The sequence below is a fragment of the Mirounga leonina genome, unplaced genomic scaffold (genome assembly GCF_011800145.1).
Source record: "Mirounga leonina isolate KUSES-001 unplaced genomic scaffold, KU_Mleo_1.0 Mir_115, whole genome shotgun sequence".
Classification (NCBI taxonomy): domain Eukaryota; kingdom Metazoa; phylum Chordata; class Mammalia; order Carnivora; family Phocidae; genus Mirounga; species Mirounga leonina.
In genome coordinates this window covers 80461116-80479216 of record NW_023270268.1, presented here as the reverse complement: position 1 = coordinate 80479216, position 18101 = coordinate 80461116, and the positions used below count along the sequence as shown (strand labels likewise).

The 18101-nt window shown below is 35.9% G+C and overlaps 1 protein-coding gene across 1 annotated transcript in view; it reads right to left on the bottom strand.

The window, feature by feature from the left end:
• Window positions 1-17185, bottom strand: part of OSTN (osteocrin) — a 46322-nt gene extending 29137 nt beyond the window's left edge. Inside the window, exons 1-3 of the mRNA XM_034990205.1 lie at window positions 17142-17185; window positions 4053-4151; window positions 1483-1697 (exon numbers count right to left, since the gene is read on the bottom strand). Of these exons, the coding sequence (XP_034846096.1) occupies window positions 1483-1697; window positions 4053-4151 (314 nt within the window). The 5' untranslated portion in view covers window positions 17142-17185. The remainder of the gene's footprint in view (window positions 1-1482; window positions 1698-4052; window positions 4152-17141) is intronic.
• Between the last annotated feature and the right edge of the window lie 916 nt (window positions 17186-18101).

Below are 18101 nucleotides of genomic sequence, written 5' to 3'. Positions count from 1 at the left end.
ACAAATCATAAGAGACTCTTAATCTCAGAAAACAAACTGAGGGTTGCTGGAGTGGAGGGGGGTGAGAGGGATGAGGTGGCTGGGTGATGGACATTGGGGAGGGTATGTGCTATGGTGAGCACTGTGAATTGTGTTAGAGTGATGAGTCACAGATCCGTACCACTGAAACAAATAATACATTATGTGTTAGTAAAAAAAAAGAAGAAGAAGAGAAGTCTAGAAAATCACATCCTGTATGCTGAGTCCTAGAGCACAGCAGAGACGTTGGACTATGAACACACATGACAAGTCCCAGAGCTCCAAGTAAACAAGTGAGACTGGGGCAAAGACATGGAAGCAATCACGTGACAAAATGGGGTGCCAGATGTTGAAATTCTTTGTAGGGCTTGCTGAGGAGTTTTCTTTTTTCTTGTAACCAATGGGAACATTTCACCAAAAGATTTTGGTGTTAATTGATCCCCTGGTAGCAGAGCAGAGGATACATTGGTGCTAAAGAGGTGATGATGGTGGTAGAGGTGGAAATGAAGAAAGACTGGAGGAAAAAACAAATATGAAAATGATAATTTAGGCAGAATTAAGAAAGCCTTAACGGGAAAAGATATTCTGGAGATATTTGAGATACAAAGCAAATAGGATTTGAAGAATTTCATGAAAAATGGAATGTTTAAAGTAAGCAAAAAGAATCCTAGTAAATTCCTCAGATTCCTGACCTTGGCAATTGGGTGGTCTCTTGTGACATTGCTAATATGGAATGTATGGCATCAGGAACAAAGACTGAGGAGGTAGAAGATGAATCAAGATCGAAACAACTGCTGATAGTCACTCAATGATTAAAGGGTGATTTAATTACTCTAATTCTATTATAATAACAGCTTATAAAGTACTCATTTGAGTTTTATGGAGGTTAAGTAATTATCCACATTTTACAGATAAATAAGCTGAGGAGCACAGAAAGTAAGGTACTTGTACAAGTCATATAGCTAGAAATGATCAGAAATTTGATTTAAACACATGTTTAATGACTCCAAGTCCTACGAGATCTTCACTACCTTTTGGTATATGAGAGTGGGCTCATTGACACATTCTGGAAAGCTCTGTATCATAGGTGAAAATAGAAATGGAATTCTGGTTATCTCTGTTAAATTGAAGACTCAAGTGGCCATAACATTTATCCCATAATACACACACCCCCCTTCATCTCCCAATGCTGTAATCTCTTATAATAACTATTTTACATTTGCATGCGATGGAAGCTTCCTCAGGAAAATATGACAAGAATATTAATGCATACTGTAGCAGTCATTTTGCTTCCTAAACCATTATTTCCAAAATCATACTATTAAACTCACAAGTTAGCTAAAATATTGTCAAGTATGTTTACCTACAAGGTTTTCATTATATTTTTTTATGTGGAAATCTGTTTCTGAAGTTAGAGTGGTAGAATTAAAAAAAAAAATATTCTTCCTCCAAGAGTTCACTTACCTCTGTTTACGTTTATGATCAACAGAGCCAGCAGAGAGTCTGTCCAGGGGAGACCCAAAACCTGAGAAGCTCCTTTTCTTCTTTGTTTCAATTACATCATTCTCCAGAGACACAAGTTCATCAAGAAGCAAGAGTTTTGCTGCCAGATTATTAGCTGATTTCTCTTCCCTGACTGTGGGCGGTGACTGCACATCTATGACTCCAGAATCAAAAGCCTATAGGGCAAGAAAGGTGATTCCATTTGTTCAGAAAAAGAAACCTGAAATATATATAATCATCTGCATTTGGCTTTTGCTAGCTTTAGCTGACCTGCCTGTCATGAAACTTGATTTCTTATGGATTTATGTCTCTAGAAAAAGACTTATGGGGACAAAAATGCATAGAGATGAGGTATGTCTAAACACAATTAAAACAATACACACTCACACACACACACACACACACAAACACACACAAACACCCAGGAAAAAAGGAAAAACTATGGCCTGCCTCTAAAATTTAGTATATTAACTGATCATTCTTTTAGGTTCTTTCCCAGTAAGAGCTGCATCCTTCCTTATCATTCCCATAGCACTTTATCTATCTTTCTTCATTGTACTCATTACATTTTCCCTTGTATTAGATTGGTACAATAAATTTGTATTGCTTGTTAGATTGTGAGTAACCTGAGGGCAATAACTATGTCTAATTAGTCTTTTATTGAATACTTAAGCCAATATTTTGCTCATAGTTAGTACTCAGTACATTTCTGAATATTTATTGAATGAATAATGAAATGAATATTGAAAATGCAAACCTCACACTATCTTTTCACCATTCATTCACACCTTATTGATTCAAGCCATTAAGCACCCAGTATGTACCAGGTTCTGCATTAGACCTGAGGGATAAAAAAGTGAACAAAATCCAGTCTCTGCCCTCAGGAAGCTTATTATCTCTTTCCATATGATGTATTACCACATGTTAATGAGTGTCTACAGTGAGTCAGAACTATCCCAATGACTTTATCCTCCTGTGTAAAATTTCTAGTTTGTTATGCATATTGCCACTTTGCACTGCATTCAAGACATAAAAGTGTGGGTGTCTTTTCCTTTCCTAATCCTGATCACAGCATTTTAAAAAGTGTTCCTATTAACTGTCTCTAGTCATTGTGGAGTCTGGGGGATATTATTTCTTTTCTAAGAAGGTGAGAATATTCCCCTGTGGGAAGAAACTAGCTCCGGGGACCTCCTTCCTGCCCACCCTGTATGTCACATTTCTCCTTGTGCCAGACTCTTGGTCTTGGCAAGACTCTTTTTCTTCACTTCCTTTCTTTCTTCTTAGATTATTTCTTCCATTCTCTTTCTATGTTCTTCATTTTCCCCCATAAAACGAAAGAGTGGCATTTTCCAAGCCTTTTCATCGTTGGCTCCAGCAACTCTCTTGTGAAATACATGTCGTCTGACACCTTGACTCAAAGCTATTGAGCCTCCTCTTTCCTAAACCAACCAAATTTGCACTAAGTCTGGTCAGTTCTTCCTGGAAAAACTCTTGCTCTTGCTCTTTCTGATTCCCATCAGTAGTGACTTATATCAGCTCCTCTTCTCTGCTTAGTGTATGTACACTCTTAATCACCTCATAACCTGCTTCTCTATCCCTTGTCTCCCCCTTTTCTCTTCTATCCTGAATACTGCCAAAAAGCTAATTATTGCAAACAGGCTCTCATCTGGTAAAAAGAAAATAAGAAATCTCTCCTGGTTCTTGTTATTTATAATGCAGACTGCACAATGTCCACAGACTCCTCTTAAAATTTCAATGTCTATCACTCTCTTACATAAACTTGACAACATAGAAACTGGGGAAGGGAAGGATGCTATAATCATGAGAAAGAAACTCTAGAGAGCAGTAGACAAACTTTCAAAGGGCAAAGATAGGATATCTTTTATTATCTCTCAGTGCATCCTTCAAAAAATATGTTTTCATTCTTCCAACTGCCACACATGCAAAATAGAATTTTGTTCCTTTTTAAAGATACTCTTAATTAATCCTAAGAAAAAAAAATCATAGATCTCATGTAAAACTTTTCCTTCAGCAAAATGGCTTTCAGATTCTCACTTGTAATTTTACAAAGTACAGAGAACACTTTCTAATAAGATCAAATGAGCCAAATAAACATTTCTCTGTGTACTTTAGTCATGGCAGCAAGAAAACATTTGTATAGTCATACAAAGTTTGGCCAAATCGACTCAAATTTTGACATGTAACAACTTCAAATTTCACACAAAAGCACTTCATCTTAATGTAATTGATTTAATTAAAAATACGGCTGAAATGATATTGAATTTTCTCTTAGTGCTTTTTTGTTCAAGGAATACACATCTTTATTACTTCCAGTTTATTTTTTGACATTCAGATAACTGGCCTTCTCTGAATCTACACTGAGGTCAAGACAATAGAAAAAAAAATGTCTATTTCCTCGATTTTGTGTTATCAAGGCATCTCTCTATTTGTCAGCAGGACCTGCTTCTGATAAGTAGAAATGGCTTATGTTCATAAAAAAAAATATGGTCCCTTAAGCTAGTTTCCATTACCTCTGTTGTTACATCCACTGAGTGTACTTTTCCTGAACTCCACAGCATCAACATCACAGCCAGAATAAAATGTGCATTTGCCAATCTCCAGTCCAGCATCTGAGGGTCACATACATCAAGTCAACATTTATTACTTTGGCATATAAAGATAGAAAACAAAAGCTCCGGGAAAGCTTGTTAGATGCAGGTGATAAACCAAATTTTTCAGCTTCTAGGTGCTGGAGTGATTCTCTGCAAAAATTAAGTAATACTTAATAGACGCTGTCAGTCTACTGGAATGAATTCTATTAAGGCTTCATTTCCATGGAAACCTAGGCTGGGGTTGTATAGCTATAATCATAATTCAAACCAACCAAAGTCTGAGAAATCTAGTTGTGTAATCTTATTCTTTGACTATCTAATCCAAGGATTATAACCTCATGTATCCAGGGAAAATGTGTGAAATTGGCCAGGTTTTAGAAAATAAAGTCCAGCGAGGTCTGTGTGAGCCTGAGAAAATGCACTGTGTCTAAAAACATTTAAATTCACAAATTCAAAACACCACATATCCAATAGACAAATATATTTATGCCCTTGTGTTATGTAAGGATTTCTTAAGATTCAAAAGGTGCAAAATGGAATATATTTTCAACATAATATATAAAAGAGAGATTAGCATTTGAAATATTTAAAAACTGATAAATAAAATTTTAAAAATAGCAATTAATTAACAATTAAGTAAAAAATGGACCAAAGTTATGAATGGGCATTTCATAGAAAAGGAAATAATCTAATGGAAAATAAACATCCAAAAAGACATCATCCAAAAATACATGCAACTTCTTTAATGCAAAAAAAGAGTGCGATGTACATCAGATTGGCAAAAATTCAAAGTGAACATTGCAAATATTAGAGTGGTGCTTGGAAACAGAAAAACACAAGTGATGCTGGTGGGGTTGGAAATGAATCCAACCATTTGGAAAAAATTGGACAATATCCAGAAAAGTTGAAAATGATCATGTCCTACCTATAACCCATGTATTTCACTTCTTGGTATGTATTCCAAAAGAACTCTTACATGTTTTTATGGAGACATGTATCTGAAAGTTCATAGACTCATTGTTTATAGTGGTAAAAACTGGAATCAATCCAAGTACTCTACTCAGGAGGAAATGGGTTTATCAATTGAGGTACATCCATAGTATGGACTTAGAACAAATTACTTAAATATATCTGTATCTACTATTAAAACCAATGATTTAAATGTTATGTGTATTTACATGCATGGATTTCAAAGAAGCCACTTTGGGGGGAAATGGGAAGTTGTAAAACAATATATAAGACATGCTACCATTTACCTAAATTGTGGATACACAAAGCAATTTTATGTATTTTGAAATCTATACACTATCTATTAAAATATAAACCAATGGAACTTGATTCATGACTATGATTGCCTCTGTGGAGGGAGGGAATTAAATAAGATTATGGGGGAAACATAGGGACTTAGTTTTGTTTGCTTACATTTTTTCAAAGATTTTATTTATTTATTTGACACAGAGAGAGAAGCACAAGCAGGGGAAGTGGCAGGTAGTGGGAGTGGGAGAAGCAGGCTCCCCGCTGAGGGCAGAGCTCAGTCTCAGGACCCTGGGATCATGGACCTAAGCCGAAGGAGACACTTAACCAACTGAGCTACCCAGGCACCCCAGGACTTAGTTTTAATCTATTATCTATCTATCTATCTATCTATCTATCTATCTATCTATCTATCATCTATCTATATATTTTAAAGCAAATATGTCTACATAGCACATTTGTTAATTCTGTGTAGTAATCACAAAGATATATCATTTATACATTTATGATTTTTTACGTTAAAAAAACCACTATACAGACAATTAAAGCTAATCTATGGTCCATACCGTGTCTTCTAGATGTCAATTTGACTGCTGGAAAAGGGGAGGCATTGCCTGGTTTAGGGAAGATTACAGGCTGTGGGTTACAATAGAATGGGCCTGACTTCACCACTTGGTACATGGTATTGGAAAAGTCTCCCCCAACCACCTGCCCAACCAGGTCATACATTATGAATGAGAAGTCTCAGTAAACTTTTATGTCCATAAAAAATCATTTGGAAAGCTGCTGGGATCAAAAAGGATGGGATGCTTAGATGGATCTGAAGAACTGGATTTGAGTCTCCTTGTGGCTTTAGCATTAGTGATGTTGGATGTGCATCATTTAATCTACTTGAGCTTTATTTTTAGTATTCATGAAGCAAGGAGTAATTCTCACCTCAAAAGAACTTTGAGAGGATTGAATTGATTCATGTAAACTTCTTTATCCCATAATATATTTATAATTTTAAGTGAAAGAACACTGATGAGGTATTACTAAGTATTTCTTTAGTAACTACATTTGCTTTGGTGTGACCCAAGATTTTTTTATGACACTTCCTTATAATACTGTTACTGTGAAACCTCAGTGTAGATTTAAGCAATAAAGACTAGCAGCTAGAATATAGACAAATAAGTGTTTTATAGAGACAGGGCAGTATCTGTGTTAACCATGTCTATTAACATTTAAAATAAGCATAAACATATTTTAGCATTGTTGATAACATTTATCGAGTATAATTTTAATTTTCATGTTATATAGTCTAAACTAGTTCTTCAGTATGCCACCAATAAATATTTTGAACTCTTGTAATGTTACTCACTAGTTACTTCTCTATATTCCACCCTTTCTGGAAGGGGGCAGTAAATTCTGTGTTCTCTTTCTGACAAATTGATATCTGAACTGAGTATTTTTGTAAGTATCAAAAAACAATAAATCATGACTATGAGTCTAAATTGAGACAGTAGAAAAATAACAAGAAAGAATGAAACACTTATCTAATAAAAATACCAACAAAAAGCACGTTACCTATTCTTTAGAATATCTGACACAGAATCATATTTTTTTCCTTCTGATTATGCTGGTGTCTCTAACTTTCCTCAATGTAAAGGAAGATATATCAAAACTTTAACTCTTTTAAAAATGATTTCATATTGCTGGCATATCTTTTTTTTTTTTAAGTAGCTCTCTCATTCAATCAAAGATAAACTACAGTTGTCATGTTTTTCTTCCTCATTTTTTATCATGTTAAAAACAGGTTACAAAGTGTGAAATGGTCCAATTTTATAAGCCTTTCCATGCGGATTTCCTTTAACTATTTTTATGTACATTTTACAAACCAGGTTATTATAAATGGCACAGGATGATGGACATTTATAATATTGATGATTATGTTTGAGGCATATATTTTTGTGCTTGGGTGTATATAGGAAAAAAGTCGTAATGTATCATCTTACAGATAACCACATCCTGATTATTTGGGTAGGGAGATGTAAAAATAAATGCTGAGTTTAAATACACACATTTAATGGTTTAAACCCATGCTTGGAGCCAGTTAACCAAAAGGCCAAGTTCCTAAATATGGCAGTTGGTGCACTAATGAAAACAAACACCCTGGCACCTGCCACACAAAAGACATTTGATTAACTCGTTGAAACTTGATTGCCACAGAATTAGAAACAGAGGAAATTATAGGGAGGGAAGGAAAAGAGTAGGTTTATCCATTTCCCTATTTTGTTGATAGTGGATAAATATAGCCTATGATTTAAAATCTAGTTGGCCCCATGTACACTCCGAATCACAGAAAGAATGCTGAAGGATGTTCATTGTAGGGATACACCAGAGTGGAGATGTTTGCAATGTTTTCAGGACATCAGTAATTTGGATTGAGTGATTTTTGAATAATATTCCTCTGGCTAGTGAGGAGCTTCAAAAGAGACAGTGAGCGTGGGATCTGCCTTACAAAATTTGGTGCTTACTTCATTCATTGTCAGCCAATTGGTCTACTATGTTCTTGCATTTTCACATTTTAAATAATACCGCTGAATAAACATTCACATTGTGTAACTTCTCAACCTTTGTTTTAAAGACTTTTCCACATGTCAGAATTATATCCTAAAGGGATCCTTCAAACTTAGCTGGAGTGGCAATGGAGGGAGCAAGATGGGGTGGGGGGAGAAGGGGGTAAAGTTTTGTCATTTAAGTTTGGGAAGCAACATATATTGTATATTCCCTAAAGGAACATTGAGTGTGCATTTTGACATATTAAAGGCTCTGAACATACAGTAGCAAAGAAATTATTTAATTATATTTAGGCTAGAATTAAATGAGCATTCTGTTAAAATGAGGAAAGATGTTTCATTGTTGAGAATCAGTGAGGTAATGAGTCATTGTTATTATTAAAAAAAAAAACAAAAAACCTCTCCTGTGGGCTGGGATGGAAAAAAAGAAAAGATCGAGAACCACAGATCTAAAAGAGAAAGCAAACAGGAATGAGGGGAGGTGTTAGAGTGAGAGGTTAAGCTGAAAAGAAAAACAATGTGAGCCAATATCTGATCATAAGCATTTTTTAAATCACACTTTTAAACTATCTATTTTGAGGGCTGGTGTTGAAAAAAACACACTACTTTGGTGATTAAGGGAATTTCTCTTCAACCTGAGACTTTATCATTAATGTCTGACTTATGGATAGTAGATCTATCAGAAAGTCTCAACAGTACTGAGTTTGGGTGTGAACCTTGGTAACTTTGGGAATTTTTAATTTACCCTAGTTACTTGATTGAAAATACTCAAAGTAGACTTTACTGCACCCTTATTTTCAACAAAAGCTAAAAACAAAGGGCTTAAAGGTAATGGATAAAGAACCTACAAACTAATTAAACTTTTATATTTTTTTAAGTGAGATTTAATAAGACATGTTGTAAAGGGTCCCTAGTTCTGACACTATGAAATGACTGTGTGGCCTCCCCACCGCATTGCTCACTGTCTTCTTAGAAAGCGATGGTGGGCTTCTAAGCAATTGGTGAGTCAGCTTGGCCCTGAGTAAGTCTGTAAAACAGAGTAAGTTCAGTGTGCCCTGTACCCTGGCTCCATAAGTTATAGTCACCCAGGTCCTTTTGTTAACAAAGGAAGGCTTCAGGAAGAGTTGATAACAGAGTGGCTATCATTTTTTATTTCAAAACAGGACCTAAAAGGGACAATGCTTAACACAAAGTCTGTGTGGCTCACTGGAACAGAAAAAGACCTGCTCCAGGTCTGGGGAGACTCAGTCCCTGCCTTGGCTTGACCATATCGCTTGGACAACCCTTTCCTCTCTAGTCCGAGTGAAATGGGCTTGGTCTAAATGAACACTAATGTTGCTTGTAGCTTTTTAAAAGTCTGTTGGCCAACGTGGATGGAACTGGAGGGTATTATGTTGAGTGAAATAAGTCAAACAGAGAAAGACATGTATCATATGACCTCACTGATATGAGGAATTCTTAATTGCAGGAAACAAACTGAGGGTTGCTGGAGTGGGGGGTGGGGTGGGAGGGATGGGGTGACTGGGTGATAGACACTGGGGAGGGTATGTGCTCTGGTAAGCGCTGTGAATTGTGCAAGACGGTTGAATCTCAGATCTGTACCTCTGAAACAAATAATGCAATATATGTTAAGAAAAAAAGAAGAAGAAGAAGGTAGCGGGAGGGGAAGAATGAAGCGGGGGAAATCGGAGGGGTGGACGAACCATGAGAGACGATGGACTCTGAAAAACAAACAGGGTTCTAGAGGGGAGGGGGGTGGGAGGATGGGTTAGCCTGGTGGTGGGTATTGAGGAGGACACATTCTGCATGGAGCACTGGGTGTTATGCACAAACAATGAATCATGGAACACTTCATCTAGAACTAATGATGTAATGTATGGGGATTAACATAAGAATAAAAAAAATAAATATAAAAGTCTGTTGGCTTTTTAAAAGTCTGTTGGCTCTTTTCTGGTGTAAGTGCAGACATCGTAGGTAATGATAATAGTTGGTGCAGGTTTAGCTAGTAAGGCCTTTCTGCTGTCCCTCAAATCAGCCAGTCTGTGCATAAGATTGCATCTAAGTTTGGACATAAACACATTCCTCTTGAATTTAAAACATTTCCAGCTGGAAAAGGAGGGCCTCCAAATCTTTCATTTTAAGATGTCATTTATAGTAAGAGATCTCATTTTATGTGTGTATTTTAAAAGAAAAAAATGCTACGATTTATACTTGACATGCTATCAAGTATAAGACTCATTCCAATTTCCAAGATGTTAAAATGTGCATCAGAATGGACGAAATATGGTTATTTCAAATGCTTACTTGTTTTTTTTTACTTTGTTTTTTTTGTCATGCTTAAGTCATTATGCTCAGTATTTTAAAAATATAACTCTTTTAGTCAATAAATAGGTATTCAACAACATCAGGAAAATATTTCTGCAATGGTGAGGAAAAAGCTCAGAATTAGATTTGAAGGATAGAGAAAAGTGTCTTTGCCGTGCTATTTATTGGTTTGGTGACCCTGAACAAGATGTTTAAGTTATCAAAATTGTCTAATAAAACTCACTTTATGAATTTACAACATTTCAATTTTAGTTAATTGAAAGTTATTTAATTAATTTACAAGTAGCCTAAACATTATGGATTTGGTTTAGGATTACCAAATAAGAGCAATAAGTGTATTTAATCCTTTTTTTTAAGATTACTTATTTATTTATTTGACAGAGAGAGAGACAGCAAGAGAGGGAACACAACCAGGGGGGAGTGGGAGAGGGAGAAGCAGGCTTCCCACTGAGCAGGGAGCCCGATGCGAGACTCGATCCCAGGACCCTGGAACCATGACCTGAGCTGAAGGCAGATGCTTAACGACTGAGCCACCCAGGCACCCTGTGTATTTAATCTTATATAAGATTAAATATAATATAAGATTAAATTTAATATTATTTACTGAAAATGTATAAAGATATAATTATTTATGAAAAAAACATACCCTATCATTTTTATTCTTATTTTATGATAGGTAAAATCTTTTCAATGGGAACTTTAAATTGTACATGAAAAGTTTTGTAACCTATAAGATACTGTGAAAAGATTAATTACATGGTATCAAGGGGATTATAATTGAGCTGAAGGCAGATCTTTGAAGCCAAATCCTTCCAGGGAACATAAAGCTTATACTCAACAACTAGATAGGGAACTGAAAATTTGGGGGCATTGATAAAGACAATCTGCAACACTTATTTTAAACAATCAAGAGCTGCAACATTTATGTTAAACAACCAAGAGATATATTACAGTTTGGCATTATACAGATAATTTTGATATTTCAATGAGTGGCAATATTTGAACAGAGTGGTAAGAAGGTTGCTACTAGTTTTCTTTGAAGAGTGAAGTAGCCAGGTCTGCTGGAAGGCAGAGTCTCGGACCAGTTGAGTTTGGGGTCTCTTCCTTCCTGGAGCTTTAATTCCCCTGCCTCTGGTGAATTTGGCCCCACAAACAAGAGAACTCAGTGCAGCTGCGGCACTTAGAACTTTAGGAGTGGGGAATTGCTTTCGGATCCTCATAAATAAAAGACTTAAAATCACTGAAGATTTTCACCCCAAAGCAGTTTGAATAACAAGTTGTAGCTTCTGTCAATTAATATATATATATGTCATCTATGTCATCCTCACAAAAATACATCAGAGAAAAATGCTTGTGTTGCTGAGACATTTATTTGAAATTCTCTTTGTAAAATTTGTTATTTTCAGTAAATTGTGTGGTGGGTATTTTGCTTTATGTTTTGAGTATGATTCTAAAAGAAAGGTGCAAATTGAGACAGCAGTTTAACATTTCCCATTTTTTTTTTGTTTTAATTAAAATATCAGGAACATGTTCTTTCTCATTTCTCATTGCTCTTCAGTCAGCAATAGTACGTTTTCCAAAATCACAGAGCCAGTTAGAAGAGCCAGAAAAACAACTTGATTTTCAGACTCTGTCTCATGCTCCTTCAAGTATAACTGATTTGTAAAAGTCCAAAACATTTTTCCGTCTCCAAAACAAACTGCTCATAAAGTAAAATGTTTAAGAATGACGTGTTCTTCATGTGGCAAGCACCTGCCTTTTTAAAGGACTTTCCCTGAATGCTATGAATCAGGAAGAATGAATTTACTTCTATACATGTGTTAATTGATTTTATTCTATTTGGCACCCTTTTCATTCTATTTTAGACACTATTGCCTTCGAAAATTTCAAAAATTTTGTTGTTAAATCTCTTTTTTGCTTGGTTGGAATTTTCAATCATACTACTAGTCTCTCTGTTGCAAAAATTTAAGAAGGAAATCTACAATGACACTTTAAAGGAAAATTGCATTACTAAAAAGCCCAGGTAAATATATTTAACAAAGTATTTAGAGTCAACATGATGTGCTGAATGAATGAATATATGAATGAAGCAGCCTTATGTGGGAGGTAAATAGAAATGCCGAGCAGATATTAACATTCCAGCTTTATTGATACGGAAACCAAGGCTTAGAGAAGGGAAGAGATTTGCCCAAGTTGGACAACCGCAGTGATATGTGATAAAGTTCATGCCAGAATCCCAGTAAGTCCATTAATGTTTCATATTTCAGATTCTCATTCTAATGAAAGCAACATGAATCAATATTCTCCAATAATTATCCCAGTAGAGTTAAAGAGTTCTCCTTATTAAACATTAATTTGTGCTTAGATCCCTGAATTTATGCAAGTTTCTTGAAATAAAACGATGTCACCTGGAAATAGAAAAAAACTTTGGTGTATGATTGTATACAGTTCTGGTAAGGGGATTTGTGGTTTAATTCTAATGCTTTCTAATGAGAAAAACAAGAATCTTTAAAATTATGGATAGGGGAAAGCTGGTAGCATTGTGCATAAATGTGCTGCTTGGCCATTTGAAACATGGAGAATTTTCATCTGGCATAAAAAGGATTTCAAAGGATAAATGCAATTACAGATGGCACAGATAAACCTCAGGATATTGTGGAATGTTACCACCTCCTTTACCTTTTACCCCATTTTGTGCCTACATATCATATTTAATAAGAATATTAACTTACATTTTAATTACATTAAACTAGCCAATATAATCAAATAAAAAATACTGTCTAAAATGTACATGAAAGGCCCAAACTACGAATTTTATCATACTCAAAAGGATGCACTTATTAGGCAGATACTATATATCAAGCACCAGGAATATAAAAGTGAGTAAGACACCCTCCCTGTCCTCCAGTTGCTCACAGCCTGGTCAACGTGGAGACCCCTCAACCACTTGCCCTGCCCCGGGATTTCTCACTGCAACACCAGACTCTTCCTGGAATGCTTCTATTTCTTTCAAGTACAAATGTTGTAAGTAACCATTTTTAAACATTTGCATAGTACATTATTATTTTGAAATTAATTTATCTCCTTTTATCACCACATCAATCATGCTAGATCTACATGAAAAATATTGTAATTGTTCTTTTTAAAAATAAATGTACTGAGATAAGCTGAGTTACTTTAGAATACTGGTATCCTAACTCCCTGTACTGCATGTATACTTTTTTTTTTTAAGATTTTATTTTCATTTGTCAGAAAGAGAGAGTGCAGAAGCAGAGGGAGGGGCAGGCAGAGGGAGAAGCAGGATCCCCGCTGAGCAGGGAACCTGATGCGGGGCTCGATTCCAAGACCCTGGGATCATGATCTGAGCCCTAGGCAGACACTCAACCAACTGAGCCACCCACGCGTCCCACATGTATACTCTCTAATACAACGAAGTCAATTACTAGAAAGAGGTCAGTCTTTAGGTTATACAGATATGGATATGATTCTTGACTGGGCATGCTCCCTAGCCTCTCCGTTTTAGTATTTTCATCAGGAATATGGGGCAAAGATTTACTTTGTGGTTTGTTATAAGGATTATGAATAATACAAGTGACTAACACAAATTAATTATGCAAATAATAGCTATCATTCTCCTGATATTTCCTTCTAAATCTGGCAACTTAACAAAATATGTCATACTACTTTTTTATGTTATGAAAAATATTTTTTTATCCTTGTTCATTTTAAGGAACAAAATCACTTGAAATCTAGAATTATGACAAAGTGATAGAAAATAAATTATAATAAAATAATATTGAGTGAGGGAAGACATCTCACCAGAGTTACAAGTGGCAACCACTCCAACATTTGGTGTTACAGTATATTATGCATTATCATTAATTTCAGCCATAATATTTCTATAAAATATTACTATGAAAATATTAACATACACCAGAATATCATAATGGGAAGAAAACAAAGGGAATTAATCTCAGTTATACTCAAAACATAATTATTCAAGTCTAATTCTAGTAATAAAAGTGAATTTTTAATTGAATTTTAATATAATTTTATATGATACATATTATATTTTTTAGTTCATAAGATACCTTTATTGATTGTTTTTTTAAAAATTTTCTATGTTGTTAGGATCATGATTTTCACAGAGTTTTTGTGATATTGACAGTATAGCGTAGCATAAACAGCTGTGCCACGAAAGCAGAACCACCATGGGCATTATGGGAATGAAGGATCTCGTCACTGGAACTAGACCTTACACAGCATCAGAAGAGCTGGGAAGGGATGGACTATAGAGAAGGCAGAGGAAGAGAGCATGCCTCATGGAGCCCTGGTGTGGATAGAAAAGTCAGAGCTTACAGGGAAATGCAACCACCAAAGTGGTCCCATGGGAACCATAGCTCTGACTTGGTGGGTCAACAGCCAAGTTGCCATTGGTGGCATGGGTGATATTTTAAAAGTGCATTTTCTTAGGGGCACCTGGGTGGCTCAGTTGGTTAAGCATTTGCCTTTGGCTTAGGTCATGATCCCAGGGTCCTGGGATGGAGCCCCACATCGGGCTCTCTGCTCTGCAGGGAGTCTGCTTCTCCCTCTGCCTGCATCTTCCCTTGCTTGTGTGTGCACTCTCTGTCAAATATAAATAAAATCTTAAAAAATAAATAAATAAAATTGCATTTTCCACATGGCTATAGCCTTATGTGTCATGGGAACATAGAATTTTAGAAAGGGAGGGGATGTTCATTGGAAACTGAACACTCTCAACAGATGGAGAGAGTGAGGCTCAGAGACAGTTAAGCTGGCCAAGGGGATGGAGATGAAGGAGAGATTTAGGAAGGACAAAGAAGAGGAGGGAGCAGGGTGAGGCATGGTGGAGGAACTGTTCCTGTGGGAGCAGCCTAGTGCTGAGGCCTGAGCTGGTGGGACATTGATAAGGGTAAGGCTGGGCAACAGCCAATTCAAGCCAACCAAGGCACCGGGCAATTACTGGCAGGTGATCCTAACCACTGCTCTGGAGAGGTACCCTGAGAACTATCTGGCAAAGAAGAGGGAGGGCTCAGTTAAAAGAGACCTCTAAATCAGAGACATCTCAAGTACAGGGGAGTTGGCCTGTGTAGAGAGGTGCCCAGGGCTAGGAGGGAACTTGGGGCTCATCTTTTATTACCTCCCGGTCTCCAGGGGAGAATGAAGCCCCCGGAAGGCTGAGTGAAAGGTGCTGAAGTCAGGACTGGGATTAGAAGTCTGGTTTCCTGACCCCAAAACTTGTGTTCCTCTGAGGGTGCCAAAGTCTCTAAGCAAAGGTTGTCTGGTAGGTAGGGATGTCAGTAGATGAAATATAGGCAAGAAGATTAAATTAGGTGATATGTAAAGATTAACCCCAAGATAGTGTGAAACTGAGTCTTCATTCTCTAATATAGGAAAACTGGCTGATGTGGGAACTTCCCTTGCTCATTCTCCCACTCAGTATCCCTGGTACTTCCAGTTCTTTTGTCTCTTTCCATAATAACAGGATATTATTGAGCCCTATTCTGTGCTTAAGATTTGCCTGAAGTTATAAACTACATAGCGACAGAGTTGGGACAATATTTTGGGACCGCTTACTTTGCGTTCTATTCCTTTGGTACAGGTTCAATTAGTCTAATTTTATTAATCAAAGGTTCAAATCATTGAAAGTATTTGAATAAGAAGTTAAAATTGTAGTCTTGAGGACCCTAAATCTAGTCTACTAAACATATCTGCTTCTCTACTGTCCATGACTCATTATATAGGAATCAATTCAAAACTCTGAGAAATAAGGGAGAGAAACAAATGTCAACTTTAAATACCTTATTGAGCGACACCACAGTGCAATTCATTTACAAAGAGGAGACTTGAATTCATACCCATGGGAGGGTTTCCTTAGAAAAATTCTGGGAGAGTGCTGAAGACCAGTACCAAAGTAAAGAGAACACACACCGTGCCTGATGTTTTCGGGGAGACTTATCCATTTTATAGCTTACATGGGCATTAAAATTATCATAAATTATTGTTAAAATTATTTAATTTCTAGAGAGATAACTTAGAAACAAATAACTATCACATTCCTAAACCTATAGCAGCTATCATTATAATTTGAAGGACCAATATTTTGCATTTGTAAAACTGAATTTACTGAGCGTACACTATTCCCATGGACCAAAACCTGAAGCAAAGTTTTAAATTTGTTCTTAAACATAATTCAAATGTATGTTTCAAATTAACTCTTAATTCAATCATTTAATGGCAAGAGCACTTCAAATACTAAAGAATACAAAAATACAAAATAGTGATTTAAGTCTACTTTAAACTGTTATTAATATCATACTGGTATATTTGAGGTTTACAAGAAAAAACAGAGGATACTCTAGGTTCGATGAATATAGAATACTGACTTTAGAATTTGATTAATTTAGGGATATTTCTTAAGCTCCAACTTTGATAGAAATAAAGATAAGAGAAAACCTTTCTTTTCTACCTAGGCTTTTAAAAGTAGACCACTTTTATACACTTAAACATTTACTAAATTGGACATCTTTGATGAAAGCAAAATTAATACTAGTAACATACACAGAGAATCATCATCTTGAATTGTCTCTCTCTTTGTTTTGAAATGGGAAACAAAAGCAACAAATAATCTAATAAATATGAAATGTCTGAACAATTAGCTCCACCTTAATTTTGTATTGCAAAAATATCTTCTTAGATTTTCTACTCATTTTAGAGAGGGAAATATCACCAAAAAACGTTCAAAATCAAGATATAATCAAAACATTTAAAAAGTATGTGAAAATAAAAAAAAAATAGCTCAAAGGAAAAAAACTCTAAATTTTTCTCATAGCTTTTGTATTTAACTTACCTTGTGAAAAATCAGGAGATTCTAACTTTAGAGTCCTGTCTGTGCAGTTTCTCCCAAACTGAGCCCTGATGGTGAGTTTTCTCTCTGAGTTTTTATAGTCTCAGTTATACACCCCTTACTCCAATCCCTGCCTTTGCTTTCTCTTACATCATTTCTAGATTTTCCACTGAACATTTTCCCAAGCCTCTCTTCCATCTCCCCCCCCCACTCTCTCTTATTTTCTTTCTCTCAGTCTCTCTCTTTCCCTCTCCTACTCTTCTCCATATTTATTTTATCTATTACTTTGATCATGGTATTTAAGTAGCAACAGGAGCTTGGGCTCCGGAAAATTTAAGTATACATTTAGCATTGTGTTCAGCCTTAGACCCATCACTTCTCCCTGAGGTTTTAGTCTAGCTCGGATAATTACAAACCATTTTAGGGAAACAAAAATGCACTCAGATTTGTTAAAAAGAAATTCACTAAGGTATTTCAAAGTAAGATTTAGGGAGATTATAATCAGAAACCCAAACTGATTTATTGGTGTATATTTTGGACCCTTAAATGCAATGATCATCTATGGAAATGGTGAGTAGTTTCAGCCTCGGTCAGGTGCACAGCATTGTGCCAGTGAACAGACAGCGACTTCAGGATTAACATTGCTATAATGGGAAGGCTGTCACTAACAAATCTATAAATACTGAACTGTGACATGTGGGCTATAAATGCAGATGTTGTAATCATTCTTATCTTTCTCTCCTCTCCAGTATTTTAATTTCCTTTTCACCAAAACATTCCTGCCTCTGTCTGAAAATTTTCTTCATTCCCATTTCCTACTAATCACATTTGAACCTTACACACTCAGACTGTAAAAGAATAAGTTATTAAGTCCCAGAGGTATTATGCTGTTAGATCATTACTAGCTCATTTGATTCACCACTAGGTCTCCATTTGACAGATGAGGAAACTGAGGCTAGATAC